The 18539-nt window shown below is 57.5% G+C and overlaps 7 protein-coding genes across 7 annotated transcripts; 4 read left to right on the top strand and 3 right to left on the bottom strand.

Annotated features, from left to right (window-relative positions):
• Positions 1-753: 753 nt before the first annotated feature.
• Positions 754-2449, bottom strand: SCHCODRAFT_02668774 (uncharacterized protein; the record flags this gene model as incomplete). The annotated part of the gene is made up of 2 exons (XM_050346596.1): positions 754-1163; positions 1213-2449. 2 exons carry the CDS (start codon positions 2447-2449, stop codon positions 754-756), a joined length of 1647 nt encoding a protein of 548 aa, XP_050199641.1.
• A 776-nt stretch (positions 2450-3225) lies between these two features.
• SCHCODRAFT_02689617 (SET domain-containing protein) lies at positions 3226-5234 on the top strand. Its single transcript, XM_003030904.2, has 4 exons — positions 3226-3507; positions 3557-4023; positions 4085-4487; positions 4614-5234. The coding sequence occupies exons 1-4, from the start codon at positions 3255-3257 to the stop codon at positions 4808-4810; spliced, it is 1320 nt and encodes a 439-aa protein (XP_003030950.2). The 5' UTR covers positions 3226-3254; the 3' UTR covers positions 4811-5234.
• Positions 5153-7324, top strand: SCHCODRAFT_02629048 (uncharacterized protein). The gene is made up of 6 exons (XM_003030905.2): positions 5153-5698; positions 5754-5923; positions 5978-6049; positions 6101-6597; positions 6652-6663; positions 6713-7324. Exons 1-6 carry the CDS (start codon positions 5333-5335, stop codon positions 7132-7134), a joined length of 1539 nt encoding a protein of 512 aa, XP_003030951.1. The 5' UTR covers positions 5153-5332; the 3' UTR covers positions 7135-7324.
• Positions 7325-7491: 167 nt separating this feature from the next.
• Positions 7492-8654, bottom strand: SCHCODRAFT_01190373 (uncharacterized protein; the record flags this gene model as incomplete). Its single annotated transcript, XM_003031309.2, has 4 exons — positions 7492-7752; positions 7831-8274; positions 8396-8581; positions 8625-8654. The coding sequence occupies 4 exons, from the start codon at positions 8652-8654 to the stop codon at positions 7492-7494; spliced, it is 921 nt and encodes a 306-aa protein (XP_003031355.1).
• Positions 8655-9438: 784 nt separating this feature from the next.
• SCHCODRAFT_01310088 (uncharacterized protein) lies at positions 9439-9981 on the bottom strand. Its single transcript, XM_050341422.1, has 3 exons — positions 9891-9981; positions 9790-9837; positions 9439-9680 (listed from the first exon to the last, which is right to left on the bottom strand). The coding sequence occupies exons 1-3, from the start codon at positions 9929-9931 to the stop codon at positions 9530-9532; spliced, it is 240 nt and encodes a 79-aa protein (XP_050199640.1). The 5' UTR covers positions 9932-9981; the 3' UTR covers positions 9439-9529.
• Positions 9982-11803: 1822 nt separating this feature from the next.
• Positions 11804-15784, top strand: SCHCODRAFT_02629037 (SNF5-domain-containing protein; the record flags this gene model as incomplete). The annotated part of the gene is made up of 7 exons (XM_003030906.2): positions 11804-13048; positions 13102-13217; positions 13268-13671; positions 13726-13853; positions 13907-14763; positions 14815-15431; positions 15485-15784. Coding segments are annotated over 7 exons (3472 nt in total), but the record flags the coding sequence as incomplete, so codon positions are not given.
• Positions 15785-16159: 375 nt separating this feature from the next.
• On the top strand, positions 16160-18395 carry SCHCODRAFT_02749442 (glycoside hydrolase family 13 protein). The gene is made up of 6 exons (XM_003030907.2): positions 16160-16727; positions 16781-17022; positions 17078-17298; positions 17348-17489; positions 17540-17669; positions 17719-18395. Exons 1-6 carry the CDS (start codon positions 16433-16435, stop codon positions 18159-18161), a joined length of 1473 nt encoding a protein of 490 aa, XP_003030953.1. The 5' UTR covers positions 16160-16432; the 3' UTR covers positions 18162-18395.
• Positions 18396-18539: the final 144 nt, after the last annotated feature.

Here is an 18539-nt window from a genome sequence, read left to right as displayed (position 1 = left end):
GGGGAAGGAGCGGGGAACAATATCGCGCTCCCCGACGATCGAGGCGCGACGCGACGCCACATAATCAAGCGACTTCAACCACGCACATGCAATTCACGATTCCCCAAGTTCGTCTTAATTTGGTGTCCTTCCAAGCTTTGTGTACCAATCCGCTCATCATATACGCGAAGACATACATGAGGTACCCAACACTCGAAGAACAAGGGTATGTACATAGGTCGGAGTGGCGAAGGATGCGCGATTCTGCCGCACCCCAGCACCACCCCGACCTGTGATAGAAGGTATAAACTCAGGCGTAGCCAAACTACATCAACAAGGATAGAATGTAAGGTAGAAGAGACAGTGAGTTAATCTGTAGCATGAGCGCCCGCCGTCATAAAGACAGCGAAAGCGCGTCGCGGCTAGCCATGGCGAAGACAACTAGCCGCGGTCGACGTGAAGGGCTGAGCGGTCGACGGCGGGGGAAAGGGAGGGCAGCACCAGTGCATGGGGTAGGAATGTAAATGGGCAGGATGTACAATACAGGAACAAGACCGAGGCAAGACCAAACCAGTTACCAAGAAGCCACAGATAAACGAGCGACCGTGACGATCGGGAGACACGCGCCACGGGAGGCCTTCCAGGGACCCGCGACGCGCGAGCCAACACTAAGAAATACACCAGCGCCCAAGAGGGAGGGCAATGTACACGCGCCTGAAGTGAGCGGATGTGCGCATCTCAGAACGAGCGGGTACGTCAAGATGGGCAGCGCGTCTATTCCGCGCGCGGGGCGCCCGGCATAGGCGCCGCGCCATGGCCCTCATCCTCGGAGTAGAGCACGCGCATACCGACGGCGTTGTAGCGCGCGGGCTGTGCGGCGGTGGACGCCGAAGAGGACGAGTACGCCGACAAGGCAGACGAATTCGGGTAGGCGATGGGGTCGAAGCCGTCGGGACGGAAGGACGAGGCCGTCGTGGGATCCACCTGGCGCGCTGCCGCGTACGCCTTCATCATGTCGTCGGGACTCATCACGTTATCCGGAAGGGCCTGCATAGGCATCATACCAAGAGGGCTCTGCGGCGGGGGCGGCGACGACGCAGGCGGAGGGGGCGGGAACAGCGGGTGACCATGTTCTTCCTCGGGCGAACCAACAGGGGCCTGCGAGTCGCGTCCAGTGTGCATCACTACAACGTTCGTCAGCAAGGCTTAGGACGATAAGGGCAATACACTTACTGCTCAACGCCGGATAGATATTGTCCATGTCACCCTCGTTGCTGTTACGCAGACGCGACTGGATATCTTCCGGAGTCAACGAGAATGCGCCGGCAGTCTGCGTCGGACTCATGACACCAATAGCAGGTGACGAGTACGTCGACGAATCAGAGTCCTGACGTGTCGGAATTGGAGGAGCATTGACGGCGGTATGAAAGGAGCGGCTAGCACCGTTGACAGAGTACGCAGACCTCCTAGTGTCGACGGAAGGACGAGGGCGCGGGGAATCCGCGAAGGACACCCGCGAGATACGTGGAGCCTGTCCCTCGGCGTACGAGATGCGGGAGACGCGCTCGCCGTCCGACACAATAGTATGACGAAGATGCGAGATCGGGGCGTTGTCATGCTGGTACATCTCGCGTGGCGCACCGATACCCGCTTGACCGCTCTCGCCGTCGTTGTCCACAGTGCTGACGGGCCTAATATTGCCAAACGAGAAGCTGGAAAGACGGTTGTTCGAGTTGGAGTCTGCAGACGGTGCAATCGAGTTACGAATTGCCGCAGACGCGCCGGCTGCAGACATACTCCGCCAGTCGGCGGAGATGGTCGACATGCGCTTGTCGATAGCCTGGCTGAAGCGTTGGCGTTTCTCCTGACCCCGCTTGCGGCTCATGCGGATATAGACCGCAACGAGCATGGCAACGAACAAAATGGGGACAATGACCGCGGCGGCAACCGCGCCCTTCGACAGGCCCTTGTTCGACTCCTCAGCCGTCGCGCTCTGCACCTGGGTGATGCCGACGTCGTCCGAGTTCTTGGACGTGTCCGCGGCCTCGGGGGTGTCGCCCTCGGGCGCTTCGTACTTCGCGGTGAAGACGGGCCCCGCGGGGTAGGGGCTGAGGAAGGGCGCGGTGCCCGCTTCGACTATGGACAGCTGGAGTTTCTGGGACGCGGTCGAGTTCCACCAGCGGGGCTTGAGCTCGGCGTCGTAGTGGCCGTCGCTGAATGTTACACCCTCCCAGATGTGGATGCGGGAGGACTGGGTGCCGGGGGCGTATAGATAGATGTCCGCCTGCTGGCTGGTTAGGCAGCTTGTGTCCCAGGAGATGCTCAGAGTCTCGAGGGCGTTGATCTCTGCATTGCTTGTGGGCTCCTTGTAGAACCCGCCCTTGCTGCAATCTGTACGTCCCGTCCGGTTGAGATGGTATTTGGGCGGTAAGTAACTAACACGCACCAGAGTCGGCCCTCTTCTCAACATGCTTATGCTGAGTCTTCCTGTGTTTAGTTATATGGGTGGCCCCCATGGCGGAAAGGAATGACTGAAGGAGAGGAAAGGAAGACTCGACGACGGAACAGGAGAATGGCGGGCGGGAACAAGGTCGCGCTGACGGTTTGATGGTTGTTTTCCCGCTTCAAACTCCGCCGTCCGGAGAAGCGCCAAGAGCGTTGGCTGGCAGCGCCAGAAGTCTCCTTAAGGTAGCTTTGGACATTGGAAAGCAGAGACGAGGATATGAACTCGTTGGAACGGACGACGAGAGATGAGGAGCTAGGAAACTCCTTCGTTACATACTGCTTAGACTGAGCGCGGCGGTGTGTGATGAAATAGTGATAAGCAACTCTAGATCTCATCCCTGCACGAAGTTCTACCTCAAGGACTACCCCGATTTTTAGTACAGTGCACTGGGAGTACCTAGGATTGCCACGGAACTCTGCTAGGTCCAAATCGCTGCAGTTCCGTGGTAATCCTGGGAATTCGAACGTCCGATCACTTTCACCGATTCAAGCGGTTGCTAGACTTTGCAACGCCGATTACGCGCTGCCCCTCCAACGATGGTCAGGTTTATCATACAGTATCCTACAGCTTGACACTGTTACTACAAACAAGTATGTTGCTAAATCAGAGTGCATTCCAATGTTTGACTTTGTTTAATCAACTGGATGGTTCGGCAAATGCCGCGCTGACGCAGCAACAAACTGTGGAAGTCGAATGTTCACCTTCAACTTGAAGGACTCCGACTGAAAGGCCGAAAAAGCGCCGGCGTAACACGGAAGAGTTGCCTACCATGTCGGAATACTCGAAGGAGAACTTGCAGCAGCTCCATATCCAGCTACAGCCACATCCGCGAGCCCGCGACCGGGTTGTGGCCATCACAGATTTCATCGAGGGATCCGTCATTTTCGGGCAGTACGCACTCGCTACAGCCTTACTCTCGACTGAAAAAGGTCGAAGATGCGACGCCTGTACTCGACTCGCCTCTGATAAGCCTCTGCGTCGATGCTCAGGCTGCGCGGAATACTACTACTGCGACGAGCATTGTAAGGCAAGTCATTTGAACCCGTCACCCGTATGCTAACACCAGTTCAGGCCAGAGATATCACTGGCAGAGAAATCACAAGCGCATTTGCAAGCTCTATTCGTCCTTTTCGGCTTCCCTTGGCAGCCTTCCTGAGCATGGCAGGATGGACGCGGTCCTCTTGTCGCACCTGCTCGCTCAGATGACACCTGACGATCTGGCAACGGAATCATCTCCTGTGCAAACACTTTTATCTCTGCTGCCAAGTTCGCAGGAGGAGAATCCCGCGCCCCCGGTTTGCTACGTCCCGCGATTCGTGCCGTCCATTCTGGTGCAAACGCTCTTCGACCGCTTCCAAAACAACAACTTCGCCATGCACTCGCACCTGTCGACGTTTGGGCACGGCATTTTCCCTCTCGCCAGTCGCCTTTTTAACCACTCCTGCGTGCCGAACGCCGCCGCTCGCTATATATTGCGCCCCAGGGAGCCTGTCAAGATGGAGGTCGTGGCATTGCGTCCCATTACAGCTGGCGAAGAAGTAGGCGAAGTCTCTTCTTCAATTTGTATAATGTACAGTACTAATGCATGTTGGTCTGCAGATCTGCATTCCATATGTCGATCCGGCGCTTCTGGAGACGCGCCAGCAGATCTTCAAGCTGTCGTACGGGTTTGAATGTCGATGCACCTCCTGCCAATTCCTCAGTCGGATATCGAAAAACCAGCTCCCAAGCGAAGCGAGTCCTGACTCGTCGGAACTGGAGGCCGGTCTCCGAGAATCTTCTGGCGTTGACGAAGGGAGCATCACCCGTTTGCGAACATCGATTCTGCAGGATACTATACCTTCGCACCTCCACCCGGCATTCAAGGAGGCATTTATATCCTCGCTGTCGAAGAAGTTCACGGATGCCGCCCACGACGGGCCGTATGATGTGGCTCAGAAGGCCGGTGCTGCGCTACTGGCACTCTACCTCATGATCTACCCGGACAACTACCCACAAGTTGGTGAGCATTGGCTTCTGTGATCGGCGTTAATGGACTTTTGCGCCTCGGTCAAACCGAAGCTAGTCCATCCTCTACGAATATTATTGCACGCCTGACATAGAAAGTGTGCTAACGTACAATTCCCAGGCATGCACCTGCTCGAGCTAGCGAAGGTCGTGTGGAACGACATCGTTAAGAATGGGGAGGATCGCGTCAAGCGCCGCACCGCGAGAAACTACGCGACCGCTGCGCGCGGAGTCCTCTCCGTCTTCGGGGAAGAGGGTGACGAAGGAGGGCCTCTCAGCGAGCTGGCGCTGCTTGAGAACCTGCTCTGGAACTCGTGATCCTTTGTATCACGCTGTCGCCGCATCGATGAGTTACTTACGCTTGCTCGACATTCATGCCCGTCCGCCTCGACACCTATCCCAAACCGCCCGACATCCCTCCCACACACCCCCATTCATCCGGTCTTTTCCTCTCTATTCAACATACGTTCGCTTCTTCAAACTCGATCAAGTACACTGCTTCTCATTACGGTGTGTACCCGAGTTATGCGCGCTTAAGCTCGTAGCCTGCGCCTGCAGCCGATCTATGTCCGCATCGACGCTGCGCTTGACCAGTGTCATGCTACGCTTCCTCAGTGCCATACCAGCTCGCAGCGCATGCGACGCGGGGTCGAAGGGCAGAATGACCCTATCCGACCGTCGCCCGAAGGCGATTTATACCAGGAAGGAGCGTAGTGCGGGCCCGTGTCGAGCGCCCTCTTCAGTGAGAGGTTTTCTGACTCCCTCCTCCCTCCCTTCTCGTCCCTCCTTCCCCTTTCCCTTCGTCCCTCCCCTTCCTTGTGCCTTCGGTGGTATCGCATCATGCGCGCCCCTGTAAATCCCTTCTCCCCGTCGCGGCCCTTTGCCCGCCTACGTTCATTTCACCTCCACCCAGTCGACGAAGACGTTGAGAAGGCCGAGACCCCTTCCACTCCTCCATCGACCCCGCCACGTACGCGGAGGGCTCCCTCACTCCCCAACTTTGCTGCCGCGCTCCCTAAACTCGCGAAGCCACTTCCTCTCCCATCCATTTCCCTTCCCCAACGTCCAGGCGCTCGCCTGGTTTGGTTCATGGTCGCTGCATCAATCACCTTCATCCTGGTGATATGCGTTGCCTTCGTCGGAGGGGACATCGAGCAGCCGTATCTCAAGGGAGTGCTCGACAATGCTGCGAAGCATAGTCCAGGGGTGCGTTTTGGACCTCCCTTGGGACGATTCATAAAGCTGATGCTCTTTGCATTAGCTAGTGCTGATCGGCGAGAACGTCGACATTGACGTGGACGAACCATCCATCGGTATCCGCTGGTCTATCCTCGCCTGCGGCGCAGCACACATGCAGCCCGGCTCGGGTGGCTTGCACGGCAGCAGGGTTTGCGGACTGCCGAAAGAAGCGGTGCAGATATTCGTGGACAGGCATGTCAGTTCACCGACGATATGAGCCTCACTTGTTGACAACTTTACTTGCAGCGACGTCGAACCCACGGGCAGCTATGACCCGAAGCAGATGCCTACAAGCTCTGACGACGGGCATCCCTTAAGGTATATTTGCTGTCCTTCTTCAAGCGCGCCTGCTAATTGCTCTTTACCCAGCGCACAAAACCTCTTCCAGTTCGACAGCGATCATGTCCTCGACGTCCACGATGCGCGTCTGTACCCGTTTGATACCTACTACCTCTCTGGCACTCTCCGCGCCATGTCGCCTCTGACAAACGAGTCCATCCCCATCCGCCGCCTCGCTACCGTCCAAAATATGTTAGGCTTCTTTGTCGATACCACCGACGTCGCGAGCTTGCGAGAGCCTGCGGGGACGACGCCGGAAGAGGAGTTGACCGAGGACCAGAGCGAACTCGACGTGCCAAGTCGCGACTTCGAGATGCGCGTGTCGCGGCAGGGCGATGCTCGCTTCTATGCGCTCGCGTTGTTTGGCTTGGGGTGGTTTGCGGTACATGTGCAGGGGCTAATGGTCTACTTTGCGAGGAAGACGATGGACTTGACGGTCATCCGAGTGTATCTAGCCGCTGGGGTCGGGATCACCATTGCGTTGCCCCAGCTGCGAAATGCGATGCCGGATGGGCCAGACTTGGATGGTGAGTTAGAACTGTTTTTGCGTAGAAACATTTGGTGCTGACCCGGATTTTAAGGCGTTCTTATTGGTGTGTATGTTATCCTTGACGCAAAAAGTCCAACTGACTGGCCTCACAGATGCGATAGGGTACTTCCCTCAGGTGTTCCTTAGCGGCTTGGGCGTGGCCGTCCTGCTCCTCATCCTCATCGTGCGACAGTCTTGCGCCCAGGACGAGTCGGCAGAGCCCACTGACGAAGGTCAAGTTCTATATATCAACGACCCACCTTCGCCTCCCCTGATGCGTTCGCCTCCCATGCGCGTGCTGGGCCGTCCATCCACTGCCTCGAGTCACGGCCCTGCACGGCGCCCGCCTTCGCGCATTTATCCGCCGACGCCATCCCCAACGACCCCTGGCGAGGTTGCGGAATACGAGAAGGCTCGCGCGACGAAGCACCTCCGCGGTGAGTACGTGTTCCCGCCGGTCCAGCTTGTCGGCTCGGCGATGGGTGTACACAAGGATGCAGGGCATAGACGGTTCAAGACAGTGCACTTTCTGTGACGGACTTCGTTGTAACACTACTACCACTAGCATAGGCGAGTATACCTCAGCCATCCACTGTCCTTTCTCCTAAATTATCCTATGTACAATAGCGGATGGACTTGTTGTCGTCGGATGTTCACAATACTCACTTCTCGATTTTCCTGCTTGTTTCTGTTGTCTACTAGAATATATTTTTTCGACACTGCAACATGTGTAAGAATCCATTGCATGCATGGACATACGCGCGAAAAGGAAGAAAGCTCATATGAGATCAGAAGGTGCATATACGGAATGGTGGCGCATGATGTTCAAGGTGGAGGGAAGGTATCACTATGCAGAAAGTTTACGGCACGGCGAATAAAGAAGGCATCGTGTTCATGAGTACCTCGAGCCCAGCTCCCCCATAAAGTCCTGGTACCACGCCTCCGTCGCCTCGAGGTCGACGTACGGCACGCCCGCCTTGTCCAAATCCTCTCCCTCGGCTTCATCGTCACAGAGCGTAGGCGCCGAGGACGTCGACGAGTAGTCCGACACCGCCGTCGCAGAGCTTGAGCCGCGCCTCCTGCCACGCACTGGGGCCGACGCATAGAACGGCCTCGGTCCAGCAGCGCTCTCCAATTCAGCGGGCCATGTTAACTGTAGAAAAATAGAGATGAGCGAGAACGTTCAATGATGGAGGACGCCATCACAGGCGCCAACAACGACGGGACGCACCTTCGCTCTCTCCACGTTCAGACTCTGGACCAGCCCATGATCTGAAGGAAGCCCCGCGCCGGCCATCATCGAGCGTGGCGATGGGCTGCGGCGCATTTCGTCTCCTCGATAGGGTACGTGCAACAGATCCGTCTCTATGTGATCCCGCCTTGTTGGTGGTGGGGGCGAGGGTGAGGGTTGGTAGGAGTAATAGGCTCCTGCGTCGGTTGGTTGCCGGTACAGCTCCCGCATGGTAACATGCTCCCGCTGTTTAACATTCCGCGGGGCCCGATCGCCTCCTATGGTGGCGCCTTCTGCTCTCTGCGCGAAGAACTCCCTTTCTTGAGCGCTCAATGCTGCCCATACGTGCTGCGCGTGGGGCTCGACGGATCGACCACTTTCCACGGCATAGAAGGTCTGGTGGTAGTCAACGTAGGGAGTTTGTTGAGGGGCCGATGATAAGAACTACGATCTCAGCATCGTTTGGTACGGAAGTGTTGGATAGGTAGGGATGGGTTGGATGGGAATGATTTGCGGAGTAGAACGTCAGCTTCGTGTGTCAACGAGTAAATACGCGGAGGCTGACCTCTCGAGGTGGACGCGGAGGGGACGTAGGCCAATGGTCGTCCCCATGGAATCTTGTTTTCGATTGCGCAGCAGAGGGATGATGATGATAAGGCTGCATGGACGGCAGACCTTCAGCGATCAGGATGGGGGTTTGCGTGCAGACCGGGAGATCGAGAGGTCCAGCAAGAGGAGGAAGTACGATAGGCTGGAGAAGTATGCACTGATCAAGTCGCCAGTCAGACAAGCACGTTGTCGGTAGCTTTCGTCGACAAGGGCATTTTCGGGAAGAGATGGAAAGCGAGGGACCGCAAATTGCGCACCACGAGTACGGTGATCAGTAGGGTCGGACCCCTTCGGTGTTGCCTCGAGGACGCGAGTGAGGAGTCAGCCAGAGTTATCGTAGCTTTTTGAACCGATTGGGGCGTCATCAAGGGTTGCAAGCTGACCGCGCATTTCTAGCAAGTGACAGGCAGGCGACGAAGAGACCCTGGAGGCGGGAAGTATGCAGCGGAGACCCCGCAAGTCGATCACAATCTAATCTTTGTACAAAGCCATCTTCCGTCTCGACTAAATGACATACGAAAATTAGAGGGGTCCTCTTCCCGCGTTAAACAATCTTGGACCCCTTCTTGCTTGCCTCGTGCCGTGAGAGATGTGACGTGTCAAGGGCTTTGCACCATAGACATGGGCAAGGCTAGTTAGCGAGCATCGAGTGTAGTCTATGGAGTAACAAATGTAGGAGGCAAGAGATGGAAGTGCATTTGTGGCAACAGCATCAGTGGGATATTGGTGGGATACGTTCTATACAGAGAACAATAAGACAATGGAGGTGTGAGACAGTGTCGTAATAAAGCCCCATACGGTAATAGAATTACCACTTGGAGACGCTGAGATGCTATTGTTCTTTTTTTTGTTCCCGCGGGGGCGAGTTCTGGCGAAGAAACTTGGAAAGCTATAAGATGAGGCGAGCATATCCTATAACGCGTGGAAGACGAAGCAAGAGGATTGAATGGGAGATATGCAAGCTATGTGACCCTCGCGAATCGAAGGCAAGATCACATGCATGGTTCAGGTAGAGGGGTTCGATAGGAAAGGCTTGGATAGGCGCCCGTTGGGTCGCCAGTGCGGGTTAGATGCGGATATACCCTGAGAGCTAGCGAGGTTCTTTGCATCGGCATGCTAGACTGTCTGTTGAACAGCACGCCGCGGCGTGAACGATGAGTAGCGCACCGGCAGCGTGTTGCCCGGGCATGTTTTGGACGAGGAAATGACGGCAGGTTGCGAAGTCGAAGGGTAACATGAGCCTAAGAAGTGTTTGGTCAACGCGCTGGCGAGGCAACAAAATTGGAGAGCACGCCATCTCTTACAGAGAAACCTCCATCCCTGATCTGGACGTCGTCTAAACTGACTTACCGCTGCCTTATATGGGGCATAGAGAATATCATGCCCTTTGACCAACGCCTGGAAGAACGGTAAGCGCAGGAACGACGGTTCATAGCCTGAAGATGACTTACGAGCTGCCGTGCTTAAGCGATTTGGACGGAAGACGATGCATTCCGTGAGGCACTTGTCGCGTTGGCAAGCATGCGTCATATGTGCGGTGCGGGGTGGCGAGGGTCAGCCCAGGCGCGCAAGATGGGGCTCGGCTGGTAACATGTCGGCAGCGCAACATGCTACGCGAAGAGCGCAGCGCAACAGGCTTGAAAGAAACCATCAAGAAGTCAACTTCACGACGACCCAACGAGGAACTCACTTCCATCCAAAGAAGTAATTTGCCTTGGCTTTCTTCCTCCTGGAATACCGCCAGCAGTACAGCCGGCAAGCCCGCCGCAGTCTGCAACGGCACGCACGCGTGGGAGCGCGGACTAGCTGCGAAGCGTCGGGGTGGCAGCCCGCCAAAGAATGCACCTGCAGCATGTCCACCCACGCAATGCAAAGTAGCGCTGTTTACGTGCCTTGTCGGGGGAAGCGCTTCCCCACGCAGCGGACGGAGGATGAAAGACTGTCAATGATAAGTCCGTCCCGAGGGCAGCGATAACTGCGTTCGGGACGCACGTCATCTGTGGCCGTGGTAGGTACGTCGAGCACGCGCGTCGGATTCGGAGTCGGCTCGCGTAATCCTCGACGAGCCGCGGGGGCGGGGCAGCGGTGCGGATGATTGTTTAGAGCAACCATCAGGGGCGCGCTCGTCGTCTCGAAAACGGACTGCGCGCCACAGGTAAGCGCCTTTTATAGGAGGCGAGGTCATTGACAGGCGGCGCCCGAAGGTGCTCACCGCTCGAGAAATGGGCCTAGAGGAAATGGGAAGGAAGAAAAAGCATACCGGGCGGGCCAAGGATGGAGAGACTGGCAATGGCGGCAGAGAATCTGGGCATGTGAGATCGGAGATCTGGCTGATGAGACTCAGGCGACATGAGCCCACTTCGGGACACCGATTACGCCCGGTATGGTTTGCCTTGTTCTCGTGTGCGATGCCCGCTACCGGCGCCGTCAAACTGCTCGCCAGCGCCTTCTGAAGATGCGTCAAGGCGGACGAGGAGACCAGGCGTGACGCGTGACAGTCCATCACAATGTGTGACCTTGCCTTTCGTTGACCTTGTCATCGACGCCGACGACGGCGCGCGCGACGAGCTCAAAGGACGGCGGCCAGGACCTGCAAACTCGAATATCATCAAGGGAAAGACAGGCTGCTCAAGCGGAGCGCCACAGTACAAGGCGTCACCGCACCGGATCCCGTCAGGCGATAACGGCGGTACGTTGACGAACCATACACGAGTTTACGGGTTCGCGCGGATTCTTCGCAAATACGCACAGTTTCTGCGTGAATATGCCTTTCCGGCTCAGAATCAGCGTATTTCATTTCCCCCGCGGACCTTTAGTTCGCCCCCTCACAATCACGCCTGCGCCCGGAACCGGCCTGACCCTCATTGACAGGTTGCCGCATTTCCAGCAGAGGACTTCTCTGTCGACATCTTCGCGTCTCATTCGTGATCGTACACCGTCTCCGGCGCGACTTCGAAGTTGTATACCGGCGGAAGCACCGCGGTCGGGATAACACGCATCGCGCAGCGACAACACGTCAAGCGTGTTCGAGGGGGACGTGGCCTGAGGTGCGTGCGCGCTCGTACTGCCATATATATTCGCTCACGATCCCCCCAGTCATGAACTCCTTTTCTTCACAGCAGTTCCCCGGCGGACAAGCGCCGGGGTTTAACAACATGAACAATTCCTCCATGCCCCCCAACTTTGACTCCATGCATCCCGCCCAGATCCAACGCATGCGCGCGATGATGGCCAACGGCGGAGGCGGTGGCCTCGACATGGCTGGTGGGATGGGTGGCATGTCTCCCGGCATGATACAGCAGCAGGCCATGATGAACGGCCGCGGGAACATGATGAACAACATGAACTTGGGAGGCATGGGCGACATGTCTGGCATGGGCATGGGCGCAGGAGGAGGGGGGGCCGGTGGCATGGGAATGGGCATGGGTGGAATGGGTGCCGGGATGGGTATGGGCGGCGCCAGCTCCCCCGCCAATGGCATGGACCCGAGCATGCTTCCTGGCGGCATGGGCAACATGGGTGGTGGCGGAGGGATGTCCCCGCAGGAAATGGCCCAGCGCGCGATGATGGTGCGCCAGATGCAGATGCAGCGCGCTCAACAAATGCAGCAACAACGCAGCAAAGACAACTGGGGCGCTGGAGACTTGGGCTTGGGCGACGGTCTCATGAATAACTCAATGATGCCGCCTCCTCAATCGACCCCTCGGCCGCCCACCGTGCGTCCGGGCACATCTATGTCGCAGCATTCGCCCGTCGCAATGCACTCTCCCTCCATCGGCGGCGGCATGATGTCCCCTGCTGCCATGCGTCCTGCCAGCCGCACCATGAGTGTGGGTAGTACGTCCGGCGACCTCTCGATGAACGGCTTTGCGAAGCCCCCACCCACGCCCTCTCAACAGCAGTCCATGCCTTTCGCCACGCAGAACTCCCCTCCGCCAATGGGCCACCCCTCGCAGCTATCACCTCAACTTAAGCGAAAACTGACGTCCGAACCGACGAACAGCCCGCGTCTCGGAATGGGTCCGCCGCCTTTCATGAATGGCCGGCAGACGCAATCGCCGCGTCCGACCACGGCTGGTGGGATGGAGCCCAAGATCGAGCCGATGGCGGGGCAGGTTCCGCGCTCGATGAGCAGGCAGCCATCCATGGACAAGCCTGATCTCAAGCTGGACGCGTTCACTGCCCCGACTGTCGACGCGACTGCATCTATATCCGCTGCACAGAAGCCCGTCCGACCCGCTCCTCCTTACCACTTACCGTCCTTACCTGCCAACGTGAACCTGAACCCGAACGTCAGCCGCGTCGAGGTCGTGCCTCTGGAGGAGTCAGCGGCACGCATCCCCCCGCTGGAGCCTCGCGAGATCGAGGAGATCAAGGCATGGCAGGCGCAGGACAAGGAGTACGAGGGGCTCCTGCGAAAGATGAAGCAAAGGATGGCCGAGGAAGCAAAGGACGCTTTTGGGCAGCCGAACTGGTGGGAGCGCGGTTCGCGGGATATCGACGTTAACGCACACCGGCGCCAAAGAAGACGAGAGGAGTTTGGAATTACATATACCCACCCTGAGCTGAAGAAGGGCAAGAAGAAGCCGAAGCGCGAAGGGTTCAGGCTGTGAGTGTTTAGTGATTCGTAGATGAGCGATATACTGATCCTTGGGCACTTAGGCCACGGCGGATCGACCCGAAGGACGCCAATCGGCCAGAGCGGCTCGTTCCCGTGCGTCTGGAGGTCGACGTCGAGCATCACAAGCTGCGCGATACCTTTGTATGGAATCTCAATGGTGCGTATAGTATACTGATTGAATTGAGGACGTTCCGCTGACTCTTGTAGACCCCATCATCACACCCGAGCGTTTCGCCCAGTCCGTTGCCGAGGATTACAGCCTCCCTACTTCCTATGTCTCGACCATTGCAAAACAAATACAAGAGCAGCTCAGCGACTACCAGACACATACGGGCTTGGACGAGGGCGCGGAGGCTGACGATGAGGCGCCACCTATCACTGGCAAGCAGGGTGACGAGGATGCGAAGTGGTGGGAGAGCTGGCGCAAGCGCTTGCGGTCGGAGGCGGGCGGCCTCAAGGGCCGGAAGAGAAGAAGGCTGACGCGGCGCGCACGACCGGATGAGGTCGACAGCGACACGGAGATGGATACTCCGGCGGAGCGCCCGAAGGCTCTCGAGGAGTTCAAGGTCGACGAGAGCAGGTTGCGGGACGATATGCGAATCACGGTCAAGGTCAGTGGTTGTTTGCAACCTCAAGATGTCTATGCTGACTTTGTATCGTATTAGGTTGACATCATCGTCGGATCCATGAAGCTCGAGGACCAGTTCGAATGGGATGTGGAGGGTTCTTCCATAACTCCAGAAGACTTCGCAGAGGTCTACGCGCAGGACCTGGGTCTGGCAGGCGAGTTTAAGTGAGTGATCTCGTAAATCCTTGGCTTCCTATGTCTAAACGCAGTGCTTGTAGGACTGCCATAGCGCACAGTATACGCGAGCAGGTCTTCGCGTACAAGAAGTCGCTCTATCTTGTGGGACATACCTCCGATGCTTCGAACGTCCAAGACGAGGAACTGCGACAGGCCTTCCTTCCCAGTCTCACCTCTGGTGCTCGGCCTTCGGATCAGGTGGCGGCGTTTACACCATCGTTGTACTACGCCAGCGATGGCGAGATCGAGCGCAGCGAGAAGGAGCGGGAGCGCGAGATGAACAAGCGGCGCAAGCGCAACACTCGTGGTCGTCGCGGCGTCGCTCTTCCAGACCGCGACCCCATCCGGACCTACCGAACGCCAGCTATCGGCTTCCCCGAACTCGACCCCGCTGCACTTGCTGCTGCCGCGGCTGCCTCTGCGCCGACATCGCGTCGCGCGGCTGCGGCTGCTGCATCGCTCACCATCGCAAACATGGTCGCCAACGAGAACGGGTCGCCGCCTTTCACACCCGCGCAGCTACCTGGCACGAGCGGAGGCCAGCAGCAGCAAGCAGCGAGTGCGCCGGTGAAGGAGAAGAAGGTCAAGGGCCCCGGGCTTTTCACTGCTCCACCTTTCGACCCGTCGGTTCTGCGACCGAGAGCCCAAGTTTCGGCACCGACAAGATCTACAGCGGCTGACGATGACGGCACGGGCAAGATCAGGTTCTCGAAAGAGAAGCAGGTCCAACGAGAGAGGGAGAGGGAAAAGGACGCCAGAGAGAAAGAGTACATGTCGAGACAACACCCTACCGACGTTGACGGCAAATGGCATTGCTCGAACTGTGGCCGGCCAGAAGATCTCGCTGGGGGGAAGCGCAAGGGTCCGATGGGAGAGAAGTCACAATGCGCAGTTTGCGGTAAGTCCACGGCCTTGAGGTCCGCGACGGCGTCCTGATTTGTTTCCGCAGGCAAGTTTTGGCACCGCTTCCGTCGCCCAAGGCCAGTCACATGGACCACGGATGTTGCCTTCCACACACGCGCTGTGGCCTCGGAGAAGGCGCAGGAGGCGGCGTTGAAGGAGGCCAACGACGACCGTAGTCCGCCGCCGACAAACAAGCGGAAAAAGACGCGCGCAGCCCCTCCGCCAAGGGCCGAATCAAGCTCGCCTGTCGTGCAGAAGACGAACTCTCGTCAAAGAGCCACGTCCCTCTCCTCTGCTTCTGATGTCTCCGATGCACCATTGGCGCAGACGATGAAGGTGAACGGCTCTGCCAACGGCAACGGGGACGATGACTCGCCTACGGAGACCCGCGCTGGCACGCCGCCGCCGCTCGGGGAGAAAACAAATGGAACGTCCCGGTCAACGTCTACGCCGCTTCAATCTCACCGCAACGCACCGTCGTCTCCCTCGGCACAATCGCACCAATCCTACCCGCCAGGGGCGCAGCCTCCCGAATGGTTGCTGGCGGCCATGAAGGGCTTGCAGGAGAAATACCCGACGGACAAGTTCGAGGCAGTACTTCGCAAGGTATCGACAGTGAACTCGCCCGAGTGGCGAATCAAGTGTTTGGACTGCCCTGGGAAGGTGAGTTGTCCAAGAGATTACACCACGCAAACATTGCTGAGGCCACCCCGCAGCTATATACGCCTGGTGGCGGGGAGACCCTTCAGAATTATGAAGTGCATCTGAAGAATCGGCACCATAGGCAGCGCGTCAACGACCGGCTGGAAAGCGAGTCATGAGCCACCCGGCGGACGACGAGGGATGCGACGTGACAGACTATTCAACTTTACTTCGTTTTTTCGTATGTTTCTTTTCAGTACTTATATGCTTGCTGTTCCTGTTGTTCTCTGAAGCTGTCTGTATCGCTACAACGTCGGTCCTGTAAGTATGAAGCTACGTGGATATATGCCGTGCACGGGGCATATTTGAATGAGGTTTGGTGTACGCAAGACTGGTCCTCTATCAAGTGGTTACAGCTGGTGCCGAGTACCAAGTTTTAGGCACTGCTGACCATCTTTGTTGCAGGATTATACTCGTCCTCAGCTCAGCACCTCGTGTAAAGGTGAGAACGGCGTCGGCCTCGGTAAAGCGCGAACAGGCCTCGAATGTTGGCGTTGCCATCTCCGGCCGCCCCAACAACCCGGCTTGGCTCCTAGATCAAGAGCGCATGGCGTTTGTGCCTGTTCGGAGCTATCGCCCTCGACATCGAGCTGTCTCAACTGCACTCTCCGAGCATTCAGTCGCGTCAAGCACTGACGGTCGCATCTTCCTCGTCGACGGCGACCATACGATATACTGCTTCAAAAGTGAATGCATCGTTTCGTCCTCCCATCGAGGTCAATGACCTCCTCGGTCCGGCCATTTTCCCCGCACCAACACTCGGGTTGCCAGCGCACCACGCTGATGGCAGTGCCTCGACAGTCCGCTCCGTCTTCGAATCGAACGCCGCGGGTTCTTCCAATCACCCAGGCTTTATAAAGGAGGCCGGCCTCCAGCGCGGCCTTACCTTCCTCTCCGTTCTCCTTCTCCCTTGGTTGCGCGCGGTCCCTTGGTTTGCTCTTTAGGCGTCTCGCGTTGTTACCATGTTCTCCAAGTCACTCCTTCTTTCCCTCCCACTCATTTCTGGCGCGTTTGCCGCGACTGCCGAGGACTGGCGTAAGCGCTCGATTTACGAGCTCGTGACCGACCGCTTCGCGCGCACGGATGGCAGCACTACCGCGCCGTGCAACACGGGCGACCGTGTTTTCTGCGGCGGGACGTGGCAGGGGCTGACCAACCACCTTGACTACATCAAGAATATGGGATTCACGGCCGTATGGATCAGCCCTATTACGATGCAGATTTACGGGAACACGCACTCGGGCGAGGCTTACCATGGTGCGCTCAACGCTTTATGTACTACTCGTTCTGAGTAACTAACTGGCGTTCAGGTTACTGGCCGAAGGACTACTATCAGCTGAACCCGAACTTCGGTACGGCGGACGACCTGAGGAACCTTGCGAAGGCCCTGCACGACCGCGGCATGTACCTCATGGTCGACCTCGTCGTAAACCACTACGCCAGCTGGGGCGACGAGGACATCCAATGGTCGCAATACGTCCCCTTCAACGACCAAAAGTACTTCCACGACAAGTGCTGGATCAACTGGAACAACCAGCAGTCTATTGAGGATGTACGTCTGCTCGTTCCTTCTTCGCACGGAGCTTCGTATGCTGACGACTACATAGTGCTGGATGGGTGACGGCTACGTGCCCCTTCCGGACTTGGACACGGAGAATGACTACGTCGTCTCGACCCTCGAGAAATACGTCGGCGAGCTCGTCTCGAACTACTCAATCGACGGCCTCCGCCTCGACGCGACGAAGAACATCCGCAAGGACTTCTGGCCCGGCTTCTGTAGCGCTGCAGGCGTGTACTGCCAGGGAGAGGTCTGGACGGCCGACGTCAAGTACGTAGCAATCCTGACACCCGAGAGCAAGTGGCTGACCCTTTGCTAGTCAATTCTGCCCATGGCAAGATTACATGGCCGGTCTTCACAACTACCCGATGCATGACTACACTGTCAGCGCCTTCAGTTGGCACAAGGGTGACGTGAACGCACTAGCCAACACGCTGAACGCGCTTACCAACCAGTGCGCTGTGAGTACTAGCATCTTCAGGGGCTATAATGTTCTTACGGAAGGATACAGGATGTCGGTCTCCTCGGGTCCTTCACCGAGAACCACGACAACCCTCGCATGGGCAGCGTGACCAACGACCTGTCTCAGCGGAAGTCGCTCGCCGCTATGACCATCCTTTCCGGCAACGGTATCCCCATCGGTGCGCTCGTTCATCATCATCTATTCCTCCAAGCTCACTCCGTATCCAGTCTACTACGGCCAGGAGCAGATCTTCGACGCAAAGAAAGACCCGGACAACCGCGAGGCGCTCTGGCTCTCCGGCTACGCGACCGGCGGCGACAAGCTCTACGACTACTTCGCGCAGCTCAACGGCCTCCGCAACTGGCTCGTGTGGAACATCCCCGAGGGCGACTACCTCACCGCGAAGCCGTCCTACTCCGTGTACGACACGCACACGCTCGTCGCGTCCAAGGGCGTCACGAAGGTGCTCGTGAGCAACATGGGCGCCAGCGTCGACGGCAGCGTCGCGACGTCGGGCTGGTCGGCGGGCGAGGACGTCGTCGATGCGCTGAGCTGCAACACCTACACTGCGGACTCGCAGGGCAAGGCGACGATTTCAATGAAGTTGTCCCTGCCGGCGGCGGTCCTGCCCAAGTCCTCCCTCGGCGGCTCTGGCATCTGTGGTCTGTAAGGAGAGTGCTTCGTTCAATCTTCTTGTTCATGGACTTGTATCCCTATGGACTTCGTGCACATACGGACTTGGGTTTTCTTCACTGCTTTCTGGTTGTCCGGTGCTTTCGTTTACTGATCGCTGTATGTACCTGGTTGGCTACCGTGCTGCGATGGGACAATGTATATGTTGGAAAGCTCTGTGCGCGCAATGGGTGTACGGACGTGACCTCCGGAAGATCACTTGTGGGTCCCGCGGCTACAGTTCCCACGCTTCCCATAATTGCCCAATATGGTAGGTTTACCGCCGGTGCCAACAACATCTCCGTTAGTTCCGAACACGCTCGGAACTCGGCATCTTGACTTCCTCGAAAGCGTCGATTGAGGGAGATCTCGAGGG

This window comes from Schizophyllum commune (assembly GCF_000143185.2).
Source record: "Schizophyllum commune H4-8 unplaced genomic scaffold SCHCOscaffold_7, whole genome shotgun sequence".
Lineage (NCBI taxonomy): Eukaryota > Fungi > Basidiomycota > Agaricomycetes > Agaricales > Schizophyllaceae > Schizophyllum > Schizophyllum commune.
The sequence above is the reverse complement of the archived record's forward strand: the minus strand, read 5'-3'. Positions and strand labels throughout refer to the sequence as shown.

Excerpts from the sequence above, each read along its gene's own strand:
- SCHCODRAFT_02689617 (XM_003030904.2), top strand. The coding sequence starts at position 3,255 with ATGTCGGAATACTCGAAGGAGAACTTGCAGCAGCTCCATATCCAGCTA. Across the intron at positions 3,508-3,556 it reads CTACTACTGCGACGAGCATT|GCCAGAGATATCACTGGCAG; the intron begins GTAAGGCAAGTC and ends ACACCAGTTCAG. Across the intron at positions 4,024-4,084 it reads CCATTACAGCTGGCGAAGAA|ATCTGCATTCCATATGTCGA; the intron begins GTAGGCGAAGTC and ends GTTGGTCTGCAG.
- SCHCODRAFT_02629048 (XM_003030905.2), top strand. The coding sequence starts at position 5,333 with ATGCGCGCCCCTGTAAATCCCTTCTCCCCGTCGCGGCCCTTTGCCCGC. Across the intron at positions 5,699-5,753 it reads CTGCGAAGCATAGTCCAGGG|CTAGTGCTGATCGGCGAGAA; the intron begins GTGCGTTTTGGA and ends TCTTTGCATTAG. Across the intron at positions 5,924-5,977 it reads GTGCAGATATTCGTGGACAG|CGACGTCGAACCCACGGGCA; the intron begins GCATGTCAGTTC and ends CTTTACTTGCAG.
- SCHCODRAFT_01310088 (XM_050341422.1), bottom strand. The coding sequence starts at position 9,931 with ATGCATCGTCTTCCGTCCAAATCGCTTAAGCACGGCAGCTC. Across the intron at positions 9,838-9,890 it reads TCGCTTAAGCACGGCAGCTC|GCGTTGGTCAAAGGGCATGA; the intron begins GTAAGTCATCTT and ends CCGTTCTTCCAG. Across the intron at positions 9,681-9,789 it reads ATGCCCCATATAAGGCAGCG|GCTCATGTTACCCTTCGACT; the intron begins GTAAGTCAGTTT and ends AACACTTCTTAG.
- SCHCODRAFT_02749442 (XM_003030907.2), top strand. The coding sequence starts at position 16,433 with ATGTTCTCCAAGTCACTCCTTCTTTCCCTCCCACTCATTTCTGGCGCG. Across the intron at positions 17,023-17,077 it reads ACCAGCAGTCTATTGAGGAT|TGCTGGATGGGTGACGGCTA; the intron begins GTACGTCTGCTC and ends ACGACTACATAG. Across the intron at positions 17,670-17,718 it reads CGGCAACGGTATCCCCATCG|TCTACTACGGCCAGGAGCAG; the intron begins GTGCGCTCGTTC and ends CTCCGTATCCAG.